This window comes from Dipodomys merriami, unplaced genomic scaffold, assembly GCF_024711535.1.
Source record: "Dipodomys merriami isolate MVZ:Mamm:240054 unplaced genomic scaffold, mDipMer1.0.p SCAF_28, whole genome shotgun sequence".
Classification (NCBI taxonomy): Eukaryota; Metazoa; Chordata; class Mammalia; order Rodentia; family Heteromyidae; genus Dipodomys; species Dipodomys merriami.
This window is the reverse complement of record NW_027204270.1, coordinates 2089690-2109266: the sequence shown is the minus strand read 5'-3', so window position 1 is coordinate 2109266 and position 19577 is coordinate 2089690. Positions and strand designations below refer to the sequence as shown.

General features: G+C 58.9%; 3 protein-coding genes across 5 annotated transcripts in view; 2 read left to right on the top strand and 1 right to left on the bottom strand.

Moving 5' to 3' along the window:
- Cep104 (centrosomal protein 104) overlaps nt 1–2493 on the top strand; it is a 29711-nt gene extending 27218 nt beyond the window's left edge. For both annotated transcript variants that reach the window (XM_070037177.1, XM_070037176.1), the window contains exon 22: nt 649–2493. In XM_070037177.1, coding sequence (XP_069893278.1) covers nt 649–764 — 116 coding nt within the window. In that variant the 3' untranslated portion in view covers nt 765–2493. The remainder of the gene's footprint in view (nt 1–648) is intronic.
- A 1856-nt stretch (nt 2494–4349) lies between these two features.
- On the top strand, nt 4350–14099 carry Lrrc47 (leucine rich repeat containing 47). 2 transcript variants are annotated; one of them, XM_070037179.1, is made up of 8 exons: nt 4350–4964; nt 9157–9615; nt 9988–10026; nt 10432–10548; nt 11328–11443; nt 11887–11989; nt 12213–12302; nt 12386–14099. In XM_070037179.1, exons 1-8 carry the CDS (start codon nt 4350–4352, stop codon nt 12632–12634), a joined length of 1788 nt encoding a protein of 595 aa, XP_069893280.1. In that variant the 3' UTR covers nt 12635–14099. The 2 variants fall into 2 exon arrangements, with proteins under 2 accessions (XP_069893280.1, XP_069893281.1); XM_070037180.1 differs by lacking the exon at nt 9988–10026.
- A 1988-nt stretch (nt 14100–16087) lies between these two features.
- Smim1 (small integral membrane protein 1 (Vel blood group)) lies at nt 16088–19140 on the bottom strand. The gene is made up of 4 exons (XM_070036939.1): nt 19023–19140; nt 18643–18760; nt 16519–16632; nt 16088–16232 (listed from the first exon to the last, which is right to left on the bottom strand). The coding sequence occupies exons 1-4, from the start codon at nt 19123–19125 to the stop codon at nt 16106–16108; spliced, it is 462 nt and encodes a 153-aa protein (XP_069893040.1). The 5' UTR covers nt 19126–19140; the 3' UTR covers nt 16088–16105.
- Between the last annotated feature and the right edge of the window lie 437 nt (nt 19141–19577).

The window sequence follows — 19577 nt, the reverse complement described above, 5'->3', positions numbered from 1 at the left end:
GCAGGAGGCCAGTCACATGGCCCGTGGCCGCTCCGCCCGAAGTCCTCCTAGCGAAGGACGAGGCAGGCTCACAGTGCTCCATGACCCTCCCTACCAGATGGACTCCAAGGACTGGCAGACATGGAGCTAAATAGACCCTTAAGTAGTGCTACTACTTCATTGATAAACCACCCTGGTAGACGGACACCTCATGAGGGAGTGCACCTTCACTTTCAGAGTGACACTGTGTGGAAAAGCGGGGGCCCGTGTCACTGCGCAGGCCGCACCGGGCCTGCTCCGGCTCACGAGGCCTGATGCCATCCTAGTCCAGCCCCTCAGCAGTGAGAAGACCGAGGCCTATGGCTCCTTGTCCCCGGTGCCCGTTCTGTCACCATTCTGCTGGCAGCTGGGCAGTGGCTTCTGCCCTACAATAGGCCTCCCTCTGAGCCTCTGTCCATTCTCCCATTCTCCTGCTGCCCTGCAGCCATCAGGTCCCGCTCCTTGCAGTGGTCACCTGTGGACTGTCACCAGTGTCCACTATGCAGACCCGCCAGGCTGGGAGACAGCCTTCAGCTCTGTCTGTTCCTCCCAGCCATTCGCCCTGTCCCAGTGAGGTCTGCGTCGCTGCTCTAACAGTCCCTGTGCCCCGTGTGGCTGTCTTCTCTATAGGTAAAGGCCCCACCGCAGCCAGGTCGTGTTCGTCTGTGGCCAAGATCGGAAGTAAGATCCCCACCCCCAAAGGAGGCCTGAGTAAGAGCTCTCGCAGGACGCACACCCAGCGGTGACAGGCCCTCTGCCTCCTGTGTCTTCATTTCCTGATTCTAAACACATCTGAAACTCTCTTGCAGAGAGTCCTGTGCTCTGTCCCTCGGCTCGTTGCGTCTGCTTTCACGTAAACGGTGTAGATTTGACCAAAGAACCCACCGAGAGCTAGGGCCTGGCCACATTGTGGCTGAGCATGGGCAGGAGGGCCCGAGAGCCCGGGCCACAGCGGCCAGCACCGCTCCCTTTCCTGCCCTTGGCCCAGGCTCAGCCCTGGAGACCCCAGGCCGATGGCGGCTGTGTCCACTGTGCCTTGACTTCCACAGCCTGTCTGCTAGGCCTCCGGGCAGTACACGTGCTCACAGGAAGCAGGGCTACGTCTGGAGGATTTGTGTTCTCACCCAATCAAGAAATCAAGGTAGAAAAGGAAACTAGAAGGCGCCATCCTGAGAACGGTCTCCAGAACACTGCACCCCGTGCCGAGCACCGTCCCTGTGACTCCACCTGGAACATGTTCTACTCTGAGGGCTCACCACGCCTCGGTTCAGGGGTTCAAATCCTCCACATGGATTAAGTCCTGGAAAGTCAGGTTTCCTTGACATCTCTGATGGCCCTGCAGTCATCCAGCGTTTGAAACCATTTGGGTTGTGACATGGAACGCCTCCCCCACACACACCACCCTGACTCGCGCCCCTGCAAGCCCGACCTTCCCGCCAGCCCTGCTGTACCCTGTTCCTTCTCCTCCACTATGCCTGGCCCCTTCCCAAGCGGTGTGTGGCCTGTCAGGAAGCAGCCATCAGCAGCTCAGACCACACCCCTCCCTCGCGCACTCCATCCCACGCACAGGTCACCGCTCCCTTCCAGGAAGTTTGGTGAGACAGACGTGCCTGACATCTGCCTGGAAACCCAGCACCCTGTCTACCACTCCGCTTGCTTCCTGAGGCCGCTTGGGTAGGCTTTCAAAAAGCCATTTGGGAACATAGGGGATCAAGGAACTTAGTGTTATAGTGTGTAAGTATTTTTTAACTCCCAACCATGTAGTAAAAACTAAAAAATGCTAGGTACTCGAGTGATGTCCCTGGGTATGTCAGCGAGCATGGACAAGCTGTCCAAGACCCGCTGGGCACACAGCTTTACCAAGCCAGCGAGGTACCCACACCGCCGTGTTTACAAATGCTATGGTTCCAGACATGTCCACTGTTACTTTCTAATCCGTTTTCAGTAAAATACCTCTTTAAATAAAACAATAATGAAAAAGCTAACCAAGGAATTATTCTTTTCTCTGATGGAAATGCAGACAGACATGTAATGTTCTTCATCTGCTGTAACTTTAAGACAGTATTTTTCCGAATACTTCAGTTAGCTGGTCTTTGCCGGGACTGTGGGAATGATTCTGACAGCCCGCTGTGTGTGGTGCCCCACACCGGGAGCACGGACCAAGACAGGAAACTGAAGTACTAACACCCATCGGCCATGTATAAATAAATACATAAATCTGGACACTAATAATTGAATTTTCATTTATGCATATGTTGTGAATATTTAATATTTATTGTTATAACGATATTAAGTAATCTAATTTAAACATATCTATACATTTGACATGAGAACACAAATGTAAATACTTTTAATGAAAATTTGCAACTTTTTAATGTTTTAACATCCTTTTCTATTTATCTTTATTTCAGGTACCAGAATTATAAGTTATATATTTTTATTGTTACTGTTTTAGGGCTTAAGCATTGAATTCATCTCAAGTATATTAATATAATAAAAAGATCACTAAATGTTTTGGCACTTTTATTTGAAGATTACGAGACAACAATTCGTCAATGACTGTGACATCAGTGGACATGAATGGAAAGTGGGTGGGCCTTGAGCCTTTAAGAGGGTGGACTAGTGGCCAGGAACAAACTGTCAGTGTTAAACTGTCCTAACATAGCTGGCTCCCTGAGGTCAGCCATGGAAATGAGCTGGTGACATAGCCCTGAGGTCAGCCATGGAAATGAACTGGTGCTGAAGAACAGGGTAGATCAGAGCAAGCTGCTGGCAAACTTCCTGGTGTCAGAGTTCTCTTAAGTGACCATGGAGGAGGATGTCTCTCGGAAGGCTGTCAGTAAAAAATTTTAAAAAGGCAGCTGTCAGAGGGCTACAGCTGTATGCCAGCTGGGCACGCAGAGTGCTGTTGATGGTTTTATACTTGCTCCTATTATGAAGTCCTAGTATATACACCAATGCAGACTAGCTTAAAACTGGAAGTCACAGCATTTAAACGGCATTATTCAGATGTGTGTCCAGCAATGGTGCACGTGTGGAGGGCAGGACAGGACCCACCTGGTGATGGACAGTGCCAGTGCACCCAAAAGAGGGCCCCTCAGGAGCCCAATCAGAGTGGCCTACAGTCTGTGTACACACCACCTCAACTGGCCCACTGGGGGCAAGCTTGTGCTATTGCTGTCAAAGACAGAAGCAGCTGGGAAACACTCCTGGCAACAAGGCCAGCAGCCAGACCAGACTGGGGCACTATCTATGGCCCAGCCCCTCCCTGAAGGTGGACAGCAGAGGGAACGGAAGCCCAGGGAAAGTGGGCTTCCAGCTCTGCCTCTCCCTTTCCCAGGCATCATGAGGAAAGCAGTCTGCGGCAGCTCAAGCCCAGAGCCAGCTCACCATGGGCTGAAACCTCTTGAAATGGGACAAGAATAAACACTTCCTTTTTCGGCCTTTGTCTTGACGTGTGGCCGACTGAGAGGGTGGGATTCTAGCTCCGTTGGAAGCACTGATTAGCACAGACCAGGCTCCGGTGTCAATCCCCAGCACTGAAAGTGACCCAGCTCTTCTTTAAGGTACGTGGCCAAGAGACAAGCAAACATTAAAAAGCTGGGCCTGGTGTGGCATTTCTGTAATCCCAGCAGTCGGGAGGCTGAGGCTGGAGGATCCGGAGTTAGGGGCCAGCCTGGGCTCCATACTGAGACCCTGCCCTTAGGCAGGCGGAGGGAGGCTGTTAATGCAGTTCTTCGAGGTGAGCATCTTCTTGTTTCCTTGAAATAAGCTAAGCGGTTGGCCCGCAGCTCTGAGCACCCACAGGCCCCGGGAGAAGGCCGGGCTCCAGCAGTGCCTCCTTCCGCCTTCCCCGGGCGGGCGCTCGCCACTGCGATGAACTGGAGGTAAGTCTCAGGGACTTCGCTGCCCGGGCTGGCTTCGAACCGCGATCCTCAGGTCTCAGCCTCCCGAGGAGCCGGGATGCCAGGCGTGGGCACCGGCGCCCGGCCGGCTCCGCTCCACCCGCGCTCCCGCGCCGGGGCGGCGGCGGCGGGCCCCGGTGTGGGCTGGGGGTGACGGGGCCCGGCCCCGGGTCGCGCTCCGGGGGAGGAAGGCGGCCCTGGGCCGCACGGCCGGGCCCCGGAGGGGGAGCCGCCGCCGCCGCCGCCGCCCCACAGGCCCCCGCGCGCGCCCCTCTGGGCCGCTCTTCTCGACGGTGCGCGCAGCGGCGCTCTGGCGTCCGAGCCCGCTCTCGGTGGCCTCCCATCCGTACAACCGGAAGTGCCGCGCGCGCCGGAAGCCGGGGCGGGGGCGAGGGCGGCGGCGGCGGCGGCGGCGGCGGCGGCGGGATGGCGGCCGCCGCGGCGCCCGACGCCTGGCCGGAGCTGGAGCTGGCGGAGCGCGAGCGGCGGCGCGAGCTGCTGCTGACCGGGCCGGCGCTGGAGGAGCGGGTGCGGGCGGCGGGCGGGCGGCTGCCGCCCCGGCTGTTCACGCTGCCGCTGCTGCACTACCTGGAGGTGAGCGGCTGCGGCAGCCTGCGCGCGCCGGGGCCCGGCCTGGCCCAGGGCCTGCCGCGCCTGCACAGCCTCGTGCTGCGGGGCAACGCGCTGGGCCCCGGCCTGAGCCCGGCGCTCGGCCCGCTGCCCGCGCTGCGCGTGCTCGACCTGTCGGGCAACGCCCTGGAGGCGCTGCCGCCGGGCGAGGGCCTGGGCCCCGCCGAGCCGCCCGGCCTCCCGCAGCTGCAGAGCCTCAACCTCAGCGGCAACCGGCTGCGCGAGCTGCCCGCCGACCTGGCCCGCTGCGCCCCGCGCCTGCAGAGCCTCAACCTCACCGGCAACCGCCTGGACGCCTTCCCCGCCGAGCTCTTCCGGCCCGGCGCGCTGCCCCTGCTCAGCGAGCTGGCGGCCGCCGACAACCGCCTGCGGGAGCTCAGCCCCGACGTGGCGCACCTGGCCTCGCTCAAGGTCAGCGGGGGCCCGCGGCGGGGAGGGGGCCGCGGTCACGGGGGCGCGCCGCGCTGCGGGCCGCCTCGGCCCTCGGGCCGGTCCCAGTGCCCGTTAGGTGGCGGTGACGCGCGCGAGCCCGGAGGCGGTCCTGGGGACGAGAGGTCCCACGAGGTGTTTCCTTCGCACCTGACGGCCGTGTGGCGGAGCCGGATCCCCGAAAGGCCCAGGCTTGCCCCGGAGCCGGCGGCAAAGCCTCGTGTGGGTGTGTGGTTCGCTTAGCGTGGGTTTCCCGGGCTCCAGCAGAATGCTCGGCCCCGGGGGTGGGACGACGCCGGTGTGGAGCCCAGGCCTGCCTCTCCGTGAGGTCCCCTCTTCATCCACCCGTAGCAGGCAGGCCCGCCGTTCTCCCCCCGCTGCTCCGCCCCGAGTTTACACAGGCTTTTCTTATTAAGACATAAATGGCTCAGTAACTGGATTTGCAATGGCAGTCAACTTCTGGGGTAGTGCAACTCATGTGGCAAATGTCTGTATCTGTGTAAAGGTTTCTCTGCACTGTGTGAATGTGTGACGGGGGTGCGGAGATCAGAAGTAGATGGAGAGGCTGTGGGCTGAGACTCCCTGAGTGAGGTCATCCTTTTACTGCCCAGGTGTGAGGCCCTCCCCTCACCCTCCCACAGGTATATAACTATCCATTCTGCCTGCCCCTGTGTGGATGTTTTGGTCTGCCAGGACTCTGTTGAGCCTAGTGTGTGTCTTGACATGGCTTCTACGTCCTGTGAGTACACCCTCAGCTTACATTGCTTTTCCCTATCACTTGTCCTGCCCAGGCTCGGTTGGCTAGTTACGCTGCTCTTGCTGCAGTTTCTTGGCTGCTCTCTGTGTAGCATCCTGGTACTCTCCATCACTTCACCATGACAGTGTGCCATTTCTTAACATAAATGGAGTAGCTGCCAAGCCTTCAGGCCCAGACTTGTAGCATTTTCCCATGTCTACAGTTCATCCAGTCAAATAAGCCTGCAAAGCCCAGGCTAGGGTATAGAGGCAAGGACGTAGACACCAGGAGATGTCTGGATTAGGGGCATGAGTCGCAGCAGAGGCCTTTGCCTGTCCACTGACTTCACAGAGGAAAGCGATTGCAGGTGAAATCCTTGGCCTAGTTCTTAGACGACTTCCCTGGGACTGCAACAGGAAGACCTGGACCCCATTTGCCACTAAGCAGCGTGGGACAAGGAGGCTGAGGAGCTGGCCACCCTCTTCTGTCCTCTGCCTGCCAGTGTACTTGGCTTCATTGCCCTGTCTTGTACCTGCTTTGGCTGGCTGCCCTCTGGGGGAGACCTGAGAGACACTGGACAGCCTGCCATCTTGCAGGCTCTGGTGCAGTGCCACCAGGGCTGTGGTGGGCAAAGGCAGGGATGTCAGGTTGCTCCTGCCACACCACCCAGGCCCATGGTGCTGTCCTGTTGGGTCTGCTAGGAGGAGTGGCATAGTACCTCAGCTGGTTAACAGAGACTTCTCCGGGGGCCCAGGAATGGCCTTGTCTGCAGCTCAGACACAGTAACCAAGATGAACAAACCCTTCCCATATACCCCGCGTTTCTCAGCTCCTGGGAGGTGGCCAGGCATACTCAAGACCTGGAGAGTCCAGGTTCCTTGGCAGCATTTGACAGGGTGTGGTCTGAAGAATGGCACTGGGGTGCTCCTGCACATACCTGTCCCTGACACAGTCACGCCACTGGGATCCTTCTGCACACATCTCATGTCCACACGGAAACCTTGCGTCTGGGACCCGAGGGGCCTGTGATGACACTTCCTGTTGTCGGTGGTGCTCAGAACCCAGCCAGGCATCAGGAGGCTGCAGCCCAGCCTCACAGCCACTCTGGCATTGTCCGGAGGCACAGACTCTGTGCATGAGGCCAGAGGCTGCTGCTTCCCACCGGCGCTGGTCCTTCTCTGTGAAGCCTGAGGCTTCTTTCCATTTCCGTGACCTTGCTTCCTTGTGGGTGCCCAGGGTAGGGGTAGGAGGAGTACTTGGGGTGAAAAATCTGTACGCGCCAGAGCTGTGTCTTCACACTGCAGGATACCACTCTGTGTGCTTCTCTCTGCCTCACTCTCTTTTCTGGCGCCCCCTTTCTCCCTCTCTGTCTTAGGAGTTCCTATGGGACTTCTAGCAAATCCTAGACAAATCTTCCCTCATCCAAATTTTCTTTAGCATAAGTTTTTGCCTTAATAGAGCTCTCAAACCAGAGCCCCTTTGGACCATGTACTGACCTCAAGCACTGTACCCAGGCATCAAAGCCTCTGGACTGGTGGCCTGGCAGGCCACGCTCCGCAGCAGTTGGCCCGGCTTGCTCTAATGCTGAGCTCTGGAACTGGCTCAGAACCGGTGTTTGGTTCCCATGCTGCTGGCTAGGGGTACTGTCAGCCTAGACTCTGCTTCTGATAGGAGAAGCTGGCAGGCATGCTCTTGGTGAATGGCAGGGCCACCAACCAGTCAGCCTACACCCCCAGATCTGCGTGCAATGCAAAGCATCTGGAGAGGAATAATAGGTTCAGTATCCCTCATCCAAAAACCTTGAGCACTGACACTACACCCAAGTGGAAAATTCCACATCTGACTTTATGTGCTGGGTGGCAGTCAGACATGGGTCACTGCAGTCACTGTGTAAAACACTTCTGTGTACGTCCAGTGACATCATTGTGCACTTGGGTTCCCTCATTGATGCATCCCGACTTTGAAATGCTGGCTTGGGACAGAGGCCGCCCCCCTGCAGCAACAGTTCTATCGGACAGTCTGATCCCCACGTCCAGCTGCAGTGGTGCTCGCACCTGCCTCCCCCAGGGGTGCCCGGTGCTGAGGCCTGCTGACGGCTGCTGGGTCAGACTTTCCTTTCTGGAGGAGCGCTCGTTTGCCTGGGTTTCTGCTGTGCCTTTGGAAGCTTATCCAAAGCCCCTTCCCTGTGCCCAGCTGTCACATACACGCGCACGTGCGCACACACACACACACACACACGAGTCTGGCCGCCTCAGCCCCAGAGCAACCAGTCATTTCCCCCCCCTCTCCCTAGTTCCAAATGGAGCTGGTATTCGGCCACATCGCCACACAGAGAGAGGTGTGTGCTTCCAGGCACCTGTGTGTCACAGAGCTCAGGTGTGTCTGGAGCCACACCTCCCTCTGGACTCCCAGAGACCCCAAATGTTTAGTCCTGGCATCAGCAAGTGAAGAGCAAGGCCGGCCAGAGCCCCTCCATCCCCAGAGGAAATAAGAAGCATTAAGGTTCCAAGGCTGCCAGCCAGTCACACTGGGCAAGATACCTGTCAGGAACAAGAAGCACAAAGCAGGCAGTGGCCTCTTTCCCACAGCGGAAAGGGAAAGAGGGAGCTGTACACCCGCTGCACCGGACCTCCCCACCCAGGCTCCAAGGAGGAGGTATCAAGAAGGCCAAGGACAGTGTTAGCTGAGCACTGTGGTCTGCCAGCCCACAGTGAGAGCTATGGAAGACTCCTCCCACTCCTGGGCTCCAAGAGTGCGTGGGCACAGACAGTGAGCGCAGTGCCTCGCCCCCAACTGTGTAGAAGGGACAAGCAGACAGGCCACATCCCTGCAGCTTCGAGTCTGAATGTGGGCAGAGTCTGTCTGGAGACTTTGCTCCATTCTCTCTCTCTCTCTCTGCTCAGCACCACCTGGGAACCTGTTTCTGATGGGAGAAATGCTGGTTTGCTCCGCACCTTGCTATCTGCTCTCCTCTAGCTTGGTGGCTGACCAAAAGAGATACAGGATTCAAGAGAGATGCTTGAGTCAGAGAAAAGGTTTTCTGGAGGTGACTGCCCCTGCAGACCGCTCCTTCCTGTTGGGGACTCCTTGCAGGACAGAGATGGTGTATTTAGCTGGGCATAGTGGTGCAAAGCTATAGTCCCAGTTACTCAGGCATACTCAGAGAGATCACAAGTTCAAGGCTAGATCCTATCTCAAAAACAAAAAAGCAAACGTTGGGGAAGGACAGCTGAGGGTGGTAGAGCACCTGCCTAGCACCAGCCAGGCCCTGAGTTCAGGCCCCAGAATCACAAAGATGCAAAAAGATGTGAAGCGTCTGGCGTCCAGGTGGATCGCTGCGTGTGGCTGCAGCTTCAGGGTGTCTCAGTAGAGGAGCTCCCCTCCCCCTCCCCCACGTTTGGGTCCCTTGACATGTACATGTTCTCCGTTCTCTTCCCAGATGCTGGACCTGTCTAACAACCAGCTGAGTGAGATCCCCGCCGAGCTGGCCGACTGCCCCAAACTCAAGGAGATCAACTTCCAAGGGAACAAGCTCCGAGACAAGCGCCTGGAGAAGATGCTCAGCAGCTGCCAGACCAGGTCCATCCTGGAGTACCTGCGTGCCGGGGGCCGTGGCGGCTGCCGGAGCCGGGGCAAGGCGGACGGCGCGGAGAGGGAAGACAGCCGCAAGAAGCGGAGGGAGCGGAAGCAGAGGCGGGAGAGTGGCGAGGGGGAGGAGGAGGCAGCCGACATGGCCAGACTGCTGCTCCGGGTCCTGCACGTCTCTGAGAACCCCACGCCCCTGACCGTCAGAGTGAGCCCTGAGGTTCGGGATGTCCGGCCGTACTTCGTGGGCGCTGTAGTGAGAGGCATGAACCTGGAGCCCGGAAATGCGCTCAAGCGCTTCCTCGCCGCTCAGGTGTGGGCACAGGCAGCAGCCTGGGGCTGGGAGGGGCCGGGTCATTGGGGCGCGTCCTGGAGCCATGGTGAGGAGTGGTGCAGCCCTGCATCTCAGCTGAGAGGCTGCTGTGCCTCAGTTCCCCTCTCCAGTCCACGGGACGGGTCAGGAGCTGCTGTTCTTTGGTGTCCACAGCACCCTTTGCTCAGCCCTGGGCTCCGCGTCTGGGCTCCTCACCTCTGCCCTTGCTCTTTGACACTCCGCTTCTGCATTTTACCCTACCCTCTGAAAGTGGCCTTACCACCACCAAAAATGCATGCCAGCCACTTCAGTTCTGGGCTCTGGGCAGGTTTTCTGATTATGTAGTAAATTGCACGTTTTGTTCTACACAAGGTGGTGGTGAATCGTCCCCTTGTAGCAGTGACGCGGCTGGTAGGTTTTGCTCATACCAAGTGTTGTCTGTCTGGGATGCCAGGTCCTTGAGACAGAAAGCACACCTTTGCCTGTGAGCCCAGCTGCGCCAGGCTCCCTCCCTCCTGCCCAAGGCAGCCGAGTCACTGCCCTAGAGCCCTGCTCACTCTTGCCGCCCTCTGTGGTTCGGGGAGGAAGCGAGCAGCAGAAGAGCTACTGGGGAGCTCTGCTGAAGTTGTGCTTGTTCTGCTGTCACACATGTTATTTCAGGATGGGTTCTTGGAAATCTTAAACCCTGAGTTCTAGAATTAACGAACCAGCACTGCTGTGGCCCTGGGTCGGGAGGCAGGTCTGAGCGAGGTCCGCAGGCTGAGGACCTCACGTAGCACCTCACTGTGCCCTTCCTCCTCTCTGCCTGTGTTGTAGACTAAGCTCCACGAGGACCTCTGTGAGAAGAGGACAGCAGCCACCATCGCCACCCACGACCTGCCCGCCGTGCGGGGACCCCTGCTCTATGCAGCCCGGCCACCTCAGGACCTGAAGGTACCTGCCGCCCCGCCTAGCCCTCAGCTCTGACTGCTTTTCCAAAGATGCTAATGGTTGAGCCCAAACCTCCTGGTGTGCTTCTAGGCAGTACTAGTACAAGGGGAAATGAGACACTGGTGTGAAGTCGAGCTCTCTAGAAGCGGTTTCTTTCATGTGCTCATTAACTTGCATGTTTGTACCAGTCCTCAAGGGTAACATTCTACCACTTGAGCCACAGTTCCACTTCTAGCTTTTAGGTGGTTTATTGGAGATAAGAGTCTCACAGACTTTCCTGCCCACGCTGGCTTTGAACCACAGTCCTCAGACCTCAGCCTCCTAAAGAGCTAGGAATACAGGTGTGAGCCACTGGCACCCAACGGCTCATTAAGTTTTACCTGAAAATTGTATTTAATGTTCCCATTGTAAAACATCTGCCTTCAGGTTGGCTTTGGGTGAGCTACTGTTGCAGGGGTCCTTCAGATGCTAGCTGTCGGACCTGGCCAGCTCTGCCCGCTGAGCCCTGTAGGCCCTCAGAAACACAGGTGTGCGCTGGCTGGACTTAAGGTAGAGCTGTCTGAGAATATTTGAGGTTAGAGGCACTTCTCCAAAGGCTCCCACGAGAGAGCGCTCCATCCTCAGCCTGCTGGCTTTCCGTCCTAGAGACTTGCTGGCTCTGTCTAGAGGTCAGTCAGAGGAGCACGGGAGCTAGAGTGTCATTAATGCACAGACTGGAACAACAGGACAGTAAACTTTTGGGGTTGTGGGGTCAGCAAGTGTGTGGATTTTTACCCTGACAGATCATCCCCTTGGGGCGGAAAGAAGTCAAGGCCAAGGAGCTGGTGCGACAGCTGCAACTTGAAGCAGATGAGCAGAGGAAGCAGAGGAAGAGGCAGACGGTGTCAGGACTGCACAGGTGAGTTGGCTGGCCCTGCTGGCTCACCCCCACTGAGCCCCTCCCGCTCCTCAGCAAGCCCTCCACGCTGCCAGGTCTGCAAGGGAGGGCAGGACAGACCTCCCCAAGTTCCCTGCAAAAGGCAGACAGACGGTAGCCTGCTCTCTCTCCAGGGGCTTGGGCGTGAAAGCCTTCCCTGGGGAGACTGTGGTACCAGGGTGGAGGTCTCACCTACCTCTCGGGCAGGATGGCCCTCTGGACAGCAGTGGAATGGCTCAGGCACCACCAGGCATGTCAGCAAACCTGGTAGCATAACGAGTTTGAGCCCTGACCTGGTGCTAGGAGCTGCTCCATTTGCTCAGGCTGGCGGGTGGGTGTGCCCTAACTGCCTGCTAGGAGCTGCTCCATTTGCTCAGGCTGGCGGGTGGGTGTGCCCTAACTGCCTGCGATCTGTCCTGTCCCAGGTATCTGCACTTACTGGATGGGAAGGAAAATTACCCTTGTCTTGTGGATGCAGATGGAGACGTGATTTCTTTCCCACCCATAACGAACAGTGAGAAGACGAAGGTAGGGTGACGAGGCGGATGTGGCTTCCCTGTGTTGCAGTGTAAAGCCCTCTCTTGGGGGCCTTGGCCGTCCCTGGTGCTGCCCCACAGCAGGCATTCTATTGGTGCTGGGCTTGTCCCCGGCCTTGTTGGAAGGTCCTGGTCTCGCTTTGTTTGGGTTTGTGTTGCGGTTACCAATGTCTGATTTTGTTGACTGGTCTTTTCTGAAATCTGACATCTTTAAGATTAAGAAAACGACAAGTGATTTGTTTTTGGAAGTCACAAGTGCCACCAGTCTGCAGATCTGCAAAGACATCATGGATGCCCTGGTGCTGGTGAGTAACGGTAGCTGCCTGGCTCCCTGTATGGGTAAGTAGCCAGTCCTCTTCCTTGCCTAAAAAGGAATTTTCCTTTGCAGAAAATGGCAGAACTAAACAAATACACATTAGAAAACAAAGAGGAAGGATCACTCTCAGATACAGAAGCTGACACACTTTCTGAACAACCTTCGGATTCCCAAAAGAACCCAAACCCTGGGAAGGATGGACAGTGCCCCCTGGTGGTGGAGCAGGTCCGAGTGGTAGACCTGGAAGGGACCCTGAAGGTGGTGTACCCGTCCAAGGCTGACCTGACCACCGCCCCTCCCCATGTGACTGTGCTTCGCTGACACCCGCCGAGGCACCGGAGCCCCCGGCTGGCACGCAGGGGAGCCAGTGGCCGCGATCTTGCAGAGGCTTGTGTGTGGCGATGTCATCGGTACCTTTTCACCTGGCTGTTTTTAAGGTGTCTGTGTTTGTTCGGCTTTTGGGTGGTTGGTGGGGTAAAGTGACATTGTCACTAACCCAATCTTACTGTTTTCTGTGGAATTTCCCAAATACCAGGATTAACTGTTCAAAATGTTCTGATCATGTAGCCCCAGCAAGTAACTCCTTACAGGAAAGACAAACACTGAATGTGGTGTGAATACGCTGTATGTGACTAGAGAGGGCAGAGGACGTGGATTCTGTAGAACCGTGGTGATGTGTCTGACGTGCACCTCTCACCTTTCCCAGCTTGCGTCATCTCACCACGTTTGTAATGTGATCTTAGAAGTGGCAGGGTTATCCTCTTGGCTTGTGGCTGGCAGTACTCAAGGGGCAGGTTTGCAGGGAGAGGCAGGACCTGCCCCACATGACTGTACCAGGGGTCAGGCTGGCTGGTCGTGGCTCACATATTGGCCCTGCAGGTGCCCCTGCCCTGCTTCTGTGAGCAGACAGAAAGGCCCTGTGTACAAATTGTCAGGGCTGACTGGGGGAGGTAGCAGGCTTTCTAACCAAAAATCGCCATGTATGTGTGTCCAGCACCAGCCACTCCCTCCCTGGAGCTGGACTGCTTGGTCCTGAGGAGCTGCCCACTGCAGAGCACCTTCCGACCGCATGCCTTACCACCAGTCTGCAGATTTGTAATGGATGGCACTGTCTTAGCTTTGGTGGTCTTTGGCCGGAGTGGAGAGTTTTCTATCTTGTATAGAAGACATGATTGAGTTTGTGCAAGTGTCCCAGTAGCCCACAGGGACTCAGGAGGGTCCTAACCAAGCCAGGTGGCTTTCCAAAGCTGGAGACGTGGGCCAGCTGCCCTGTCCCCCAGCCTGACCCTAGGTTCTACCAGGCCTTCCTGGTGGCTAAGAACGCTGTGGCTGAGCACCGCTGCCTGGCAAGGCCTCCGTGGCTGTGCCTGGCGACTGTTTATCCTCCCCAGAAACTCGCAGATGCGGTGTGCAAGGGTGGTTCTGTCACCTCATGCTGTTGACCCTCACGCCCCTGGTGCTGCGCTTGGCAGTGTCTGCTGGGAGGCCCAAGGTGCTCTCTCCAGCTGGGACACTACTCCTGCTCCAGTGGGAGCCCAGGGGGGCCCTTTGGGGAGCTGCGGCTGCTGTGGCTCAGCCCTTGCAGGAAGTACGCTGCCCCTGGGCTCACAGGGACGGGGCACAGGCACGGCTTCGGGGTCACCACACCGCCCGGATGAACCAGCGCCTGTTGTGTTCTTTTCTGGGGCAGCCTGGATTCTGGGAAGGTTTGAACTTCCAGCAGAAAGCTCCCGCGATGTTCTTTCTGCCCACCCGACACTCTTAATAAAAAACATTTGACAGAAAATATCTCTGCTTCACCCAGTGATCTTCCCCACTTACACTCCCAGAGGATTTGTGGGAGAGTTGTAAAAATTTACTAGGTCTGCCTGTGGCTCTACATGGGGAAACTAAGGGCCTGGGCCTTGTGTGATCTTTGTTGGCTGCCCCTACCATCTCTGCCTAGATCAGGAACCCACCTGGGCCTCCTCCATCCATGACTCTGACTGGCCCAGTGCCCTGTCCTGCTCCCAAGTCTTCAGTGGGAAGAGAGCTGGGTAGCCATGATCTATCCATGATCTCCCAGCCTTCTGGAGCCCAGGGGCCAAGTTACAGAATGGGGCTGAGGCCTGAGCAGAACTGGCTCAAGTGGAGGCTGTGTGCAGCTGGAGTGGCTGCCCACTGACCGGCCCCGGTCTCTGCCACAGCCCCACTCAGGTGCTGGCGGAGTGTCAGGCCATTGTGCGGGGTGACTCGGGATGGGGGCTAGGGTGCAGGGTGCGGCAGCCCGGCAGACCCCAGTGGTAGCTCAAGTGCTGGACCAGCCAGAAGAGCAACCGGTCACCTTAAGTCCATGCTGTGGCCTGTCCCTCCTCATCCTACCTTCCTGCTGCTTGTGACTGAGGCTTGGGCATCCCTGGGACACCTGGGCAGAGTGCTGGGTCTTGGCTCCCCTAGAAGCTGAGCAACCATGCAGTACCCCCTGTTCCCAGCCTGAGGGCCAGTGCCTGTACCTCCCCCCAGCCCTAGGCCACGGCCATCCTGCAAAAGCTACAGGGAGGGACTGGAGCTGAAGCCGAGGCTGTAATGACCAGCCACTGGGACAGTCCCTGCCCAGCCCAGGAGCATCCCTCAGGGTCCCAGTCACAGCCTTTTGGGAATGGGAGGCCAGCTATGCGAGACCCCGTCCCCATTCTCCTCCCCCCCCCCCGCCCTCTCCCCCCAGATGGGATGGAGAAGGTTCTATCCATAGGACCAAGCACAACCTGAGTTTTCAGCACCTGGACCTGCCATCCGGCCTCCTTCCTGTGGCCCTGAGGACAGCAGCTGCCCATGCCCAGTTCCCTCAGCCCCTAAGTGAAGATCATTTTGCAATAGACCAGGGCAAGTGTGTAGCCCAGAGTCCCCAAGGCAACCAGCTGCAGCAGCCCGAGTGATCACAGCCTGTCCACACACGGCCATGGGGGGTGGGGGGGGGGACGACACAGGCCCAGCACATCCTGACCCTCAGCTTGTCCGTGTCCCTGGAGAGGGCCCAGACAGGAAGGGGCACATTCCAGGGCACGGAGCCAAACAGGAAGGGCTGCGAGGAGGACAGGCCTGGCCCTGAGTCACGCCTCACCAGGCAGCCAGGGCAGCACAGCCGGTGCGCATCGTGTTCCTCAACAGTCTCTTGATCCCTCGTGCGCACACAGGCTCAGCCTGGAGCCCTGGGGCACCTCGGGCCTGCCTGGAGTGGTTGAGAGGCCAGGTTGAGGCCCCCTGCGGACCACCCTTGTGAAGTGGGTGGCCAGGGAGTGCCTCGTCCCGTTTGTTGAAGAAGACTTAGTGGTGCCCCTGGGAGAAGGCGGCACAGGAATGGGAGGGTGGGCAGGATCGAGGATCCATGTCAGAGCCCACCCTGCACAACTACGCCAGAAAGGGGCTGCCAGGAAGGTGGGCTTGGGCTGTCTGCACTAAGCCCCCTGATCTCTACCTGGCCTAGATGGCCACAGGCTTGTGGGGACCCGGATCCTCCGCCACCAGTGCCCCGAGTGGCCAGCTGTACCCAAGCTTGTGTCTCATGTCCTGTGAAGGACTTCCGTGTGTGAGGGTGTGTGGCTTGCACATCTGTGCGTGCCTACAGGCTCTTGTGTGGGTCTGGGGCAACCATATACACCACACGTGGCAGGCCAGGTGCCAACACCTGTATGCAGTGTGCTCTCTGCTCCAGGGACCACATATACTTTTCCATGGAGGGGATCCAAACATGCCAAGGGGCCCCCTATCCCCGTGCCCCAGCGTGTGGCCAGCATCGAGCATGTGACTTAGAATTTATTTGCACTTGTGCACATAGTAACCGGTGACATAGCCCAGGATGAAGATGACCCAGAAAAGAGCAATTCCGCCGAGTACTTTCATGGCGACCCCCAGCTTGCCTGTGCAGAGCTTCTGGAAGATCCTAGAGAGAGAAGCAGTGGGAGGTGAGGCCTGGCCAAGACACAGGCAAGGCTCCTGAATGTGCTGTGGGACGGGCTGTGGGGGGTGGGGGAGAGCAGACCCAGGCCCCACGGGAGGCCGCCGGCCCACCCGTCAGGGGAGGCCCTGCTAGAGTCGGAAGCCAAGGGAAGGCCGAGGGGGGGCGATGGGCCGCCAGCACCAGGGCTGCACATGGGGTGGGCTGGCACAGGGAGCGAGGCCCCGGGGTGGGCAGGGCTGTGTCTGCAGGGCAGCCCGTGGGGCCTCACCTCCTGCAGGACGACTCCTCCGTGCTGGAGACAGCAGCCATGCTGACCTCGTCCCGACTGCTGTCATCCCACCTGCTGTAGTGGACGCCGCTCTCCTGGGGCTGCATGCCGCCCCTGGGGGGAAGGAGGTGGACTCAGCACAGCCCACACCGGGCCGGTAGGGGCCGCCTGGGCGCCAGAGGGGAGAGTTGGACTGTGCTCACCTGACTCACCAGGGTGGTAAGTAACTAGCTCAGGTCACGTGGCTTCAGGAGTGGAGCAGCCCCTGGGGCCTCCTCCAGCTGGACTTACCAGGACAAGCTGGCACAACTCTGACACTAGGACCCAGTGGCCAAGCCTAGCTGCTGCGGCCGGTAACTCTTCCTCCTCAGCCCTGCAGAAAAGAGCAGGGCTGCTCCAGAGGCTGGCAAGGGAAGGGATGAGCAGTAGGCAGTGACTGGTACGGCCAGTGCAGCCCTCCAGGGAGGAGGCCTGCAGCTGTCCTCAGCCCCCCCATGCGGTCTCACCCCGTCTGCACAGGGGTTATGCCAGGCCCCTGGGGGGCCCATGCAGGCCAGCAGACCACACAGCCCAGGGCCAGAGAGACCCAGGTCCTGCTCCGACTCACAGCGCTGGGACTCAGCTCAGGTATCCCAAGAGCAGAGGGAGGGCTGGGACTGAAATGAGGGTCAGAGTCACATTAGAGCCAGCACATGTCGCCTGCCCCTGACTGGGGCTGGAGGGAGTGGGGGCCTCTTGACCTTTAACCTCTGACCTCTGCTAAGACCTCCTGTTTACCCAGAGTGTGGGTGAGGCACTGGAAGGCCACGGTCACCTAAGCCGTGGGATGGCACTCAGTGTCCTTTTATGGTGTCTGGCCCTGCAGGGGCTGCCTACACAAGCGGCCCCTCACGCCTGGAAACGGAGCTGCCCTGTCCTTCCGGGAAATCCTGCGCACTCAGGCCTGAATGCACAGCAGGCCCCTGCTCCGTGAGAAAGCAGCCCTGAAATTCAGGACTTCCCATCATGCATCTGTGTCTGCCCTTGCCCTGATGTCAGGCTGATGTGGGGGGTGGGGGGGCGGAGGAGACTGTAAGAAGCCCAGCCACAGGTGGGAGCTGGTGGCTGGTGGCTGATGCTTGAGTTTCAGGAGTTCCTGGAGTGTGGACCCTGCTATCTGGGCGTGCCAGGCAGCAGGGTTCCTGGAGAGTGTGATCTATCTCAGGCAGCTCACCCATCCCTCCTAGTGGGCAAAATCTCCAATCTTGCCTCTGGCAGCAATGAGCCGGCATCACATGACAGCTACTACTGGGCTAAGATAAGCGTAACACCTTTGGTCTCCTTTCCCAAATCAGTAGGTGCGTGCCAAGTGCTGGGTGCACGGGAAGATGGTGCTTTCATGAAGCAGCCACTGATGGGAATCGCCTTGCTCTCAAAACCCCACGCTCCTCATAGCCCATGGACCCCCACCCACTGGGGGCCAGTGTTTGGAAAAACATCAGCCCTGGCCCTTTCTAAAAGTGCACATTGCCTCTGGAAAGACTGTCTGCGGTAGTTGCCCAATTTCACAACTAATTACTTCCTCATTTTGCTATGCTTAGACCCTGGGCCCCCTCCCTCTGCACCCCTGTATCTCTGACTCTGCTTTGTGTGCTTGGTGTCCCTCTGCAGTGATTATTAAAGTCTAGTCTGATCTGTTGAGCAGTCTCCTTTCTTTCATCCACTAGATCTTCCCTAACAGCCACCCCTTTCTTTTCCTTCTCCTGGCTGGGAAGGCAGCAGCCTCCCTGCAACCCAGGCTTACATGAGCAACTCAGCCTGCACATAGTCCTGTCTCCAAACCCACAGCACCTGCTGCCTCCTACAGGCTCCTGGGTGTGTGGAGTGTGGCCCCCAATTGTTTCCAGCTTTGGATCCTGTTCTTTGCTGATGAAGGCAGAGAACACATGGCTCCCAGACTATCTGGTTGGACACGGCCACCAGGAGCCCGGCTCTCCAGGCCTTCCCTCACCCCAGGTCTGTGCAACAGCTACAGGCCCGGCCAGGACCCTAAGAGCCAGCTCTCGCCCCCCTCTGGGGAGGGTGTGAGCCCAGCATTGCTGCACAGCCACTCCCCATTAGATCCTCTGGAGACCCCGCACTTACAGATCAGATCTGGAAGCCGCAGCTCTGGGCCCCGGAAGGAGGTCAGAGTCTGGCCAGGGGCTCCCACCGCCTCTGAGCTGGCCGGGCCGGGGCGCGATGTGCCAGAGGATGCCTCGGCCTTAAATAAGCAAAACGCAGGTGAAGGGAGGCGCTGTGGGCAGGCAAAGGGGAGGGGAACTGGCCAGAGGGTGTCCCTGGCTGCTGGAGGGGGTGGGCGGGCAGTTCCGGGCCTGCTGGACAGCCCTGCCCAGCCCGGGCAATCCTCTAGCGGGGGCTGGGAGGGGGCTCGGAGAGCTCTGGAGGGCCCCAACGAGGGGAGTCCAGCCCCACCTCCTCCCTGGGCCTCCCCGGAAGCCACAGCCTCGGTCCAGGGGTCTCACCTGCGCCCCCACCGGGCCGCTGCAGACGCTTCTCCAGCGCACTGGGGCGGGGGCGGGGCCTGCGTGGGGGCGTGGCCTGGGCGGAGCTAGGAGCCTCGGACATCTCCAGGCACCGGGGCGGGGCGAGGGCGGGGCCTGGGCGGAGCTAGGCTGCGGTGGGAGGGGCCGTCCAGGCACACGGGCGGGGACGGGGGCCTGGGCGGAGCCAGGCCGCGGTGGGCGGGGCCTGCGGGGAAGAGTGGGCCGGGTCTGGGCGGGGGTGGGCGGGGCCGAGGCCTGGCTCCAGCACCGGCTCCAGACCGCGCCCGCCGCGGGTGCTCCCCGAGCCCGCCGGGTCCGCCCAAGCGCTGCGGAGGCTCCTGGAGGCGCCGTCGCTCAGAATCCGGGGTGAAGGGAGGTCCGGCTGGCGCTGGCCTGACTGCCTCCTGGAGAACGAGGACCCGGGCGGCCCGGCTGCCCGCGTCCGGCCCGGTGCGGGCTGCGGGCGGGGACCGGGGAGGACGGCGGACATTCCTTCCACACACTCGGCCTTTGACCCCCAAGCCCATGCTGTCC

What these genes read in the sequence shown, in the direction of transcription:
- Lrrc47 (XM_070037179.1), top strand. Translation starts at nt 4,350, where the DNA reads ATGGCGGCCGCCGCGGCGCCCGACGCCTGGCCGGAGCTGGAGCTGGCG. An exon ending in AGCGCTTCCTCGCCGCTCAG is followed by an intron (nt 9,616 to 9,987) that starts GTGTGGGCACAG and finishes GTTCTACACAAG; the next exon opens with GTGGTGGTGAATCGTCCCCT. An exon ending in CGAACAGTGAGAAGACGAAG is followed by an intron (nt 11,990 to 12,212) that starts GTAGGGTGACGA and finishes GACATCTTTAAG; the next exon opens with ATTAAGAAAACGACAAGTGA.
- Smim1 (XM_070036939.1), bottom strand. Translation starts at nt 19,125, where the DNA reads ATGTCCGAGGCTCCTAGCTCCGCCCAGGCCACGCCCCCACGCAGGCCC. An exon ending in GCGGCTTCCAGATCTGATCT is followed by an intron (nt 16,633 to 18,642) that starts GTAAGTGCGGGG and finishes CCTTCCCCCCAG; the next exon opens with GGGCGGCATGCAGCCCCAGG. An exon ending in GAGGAGTCGTCCTGCAGGAG is followed by an intron (nt 16,233 to 16,518) that starts GTGAGGCCCCAC and finishes TTCTCTCTCTAG; the next exon opens with GATCTTCCAGAAGCTCTGCA.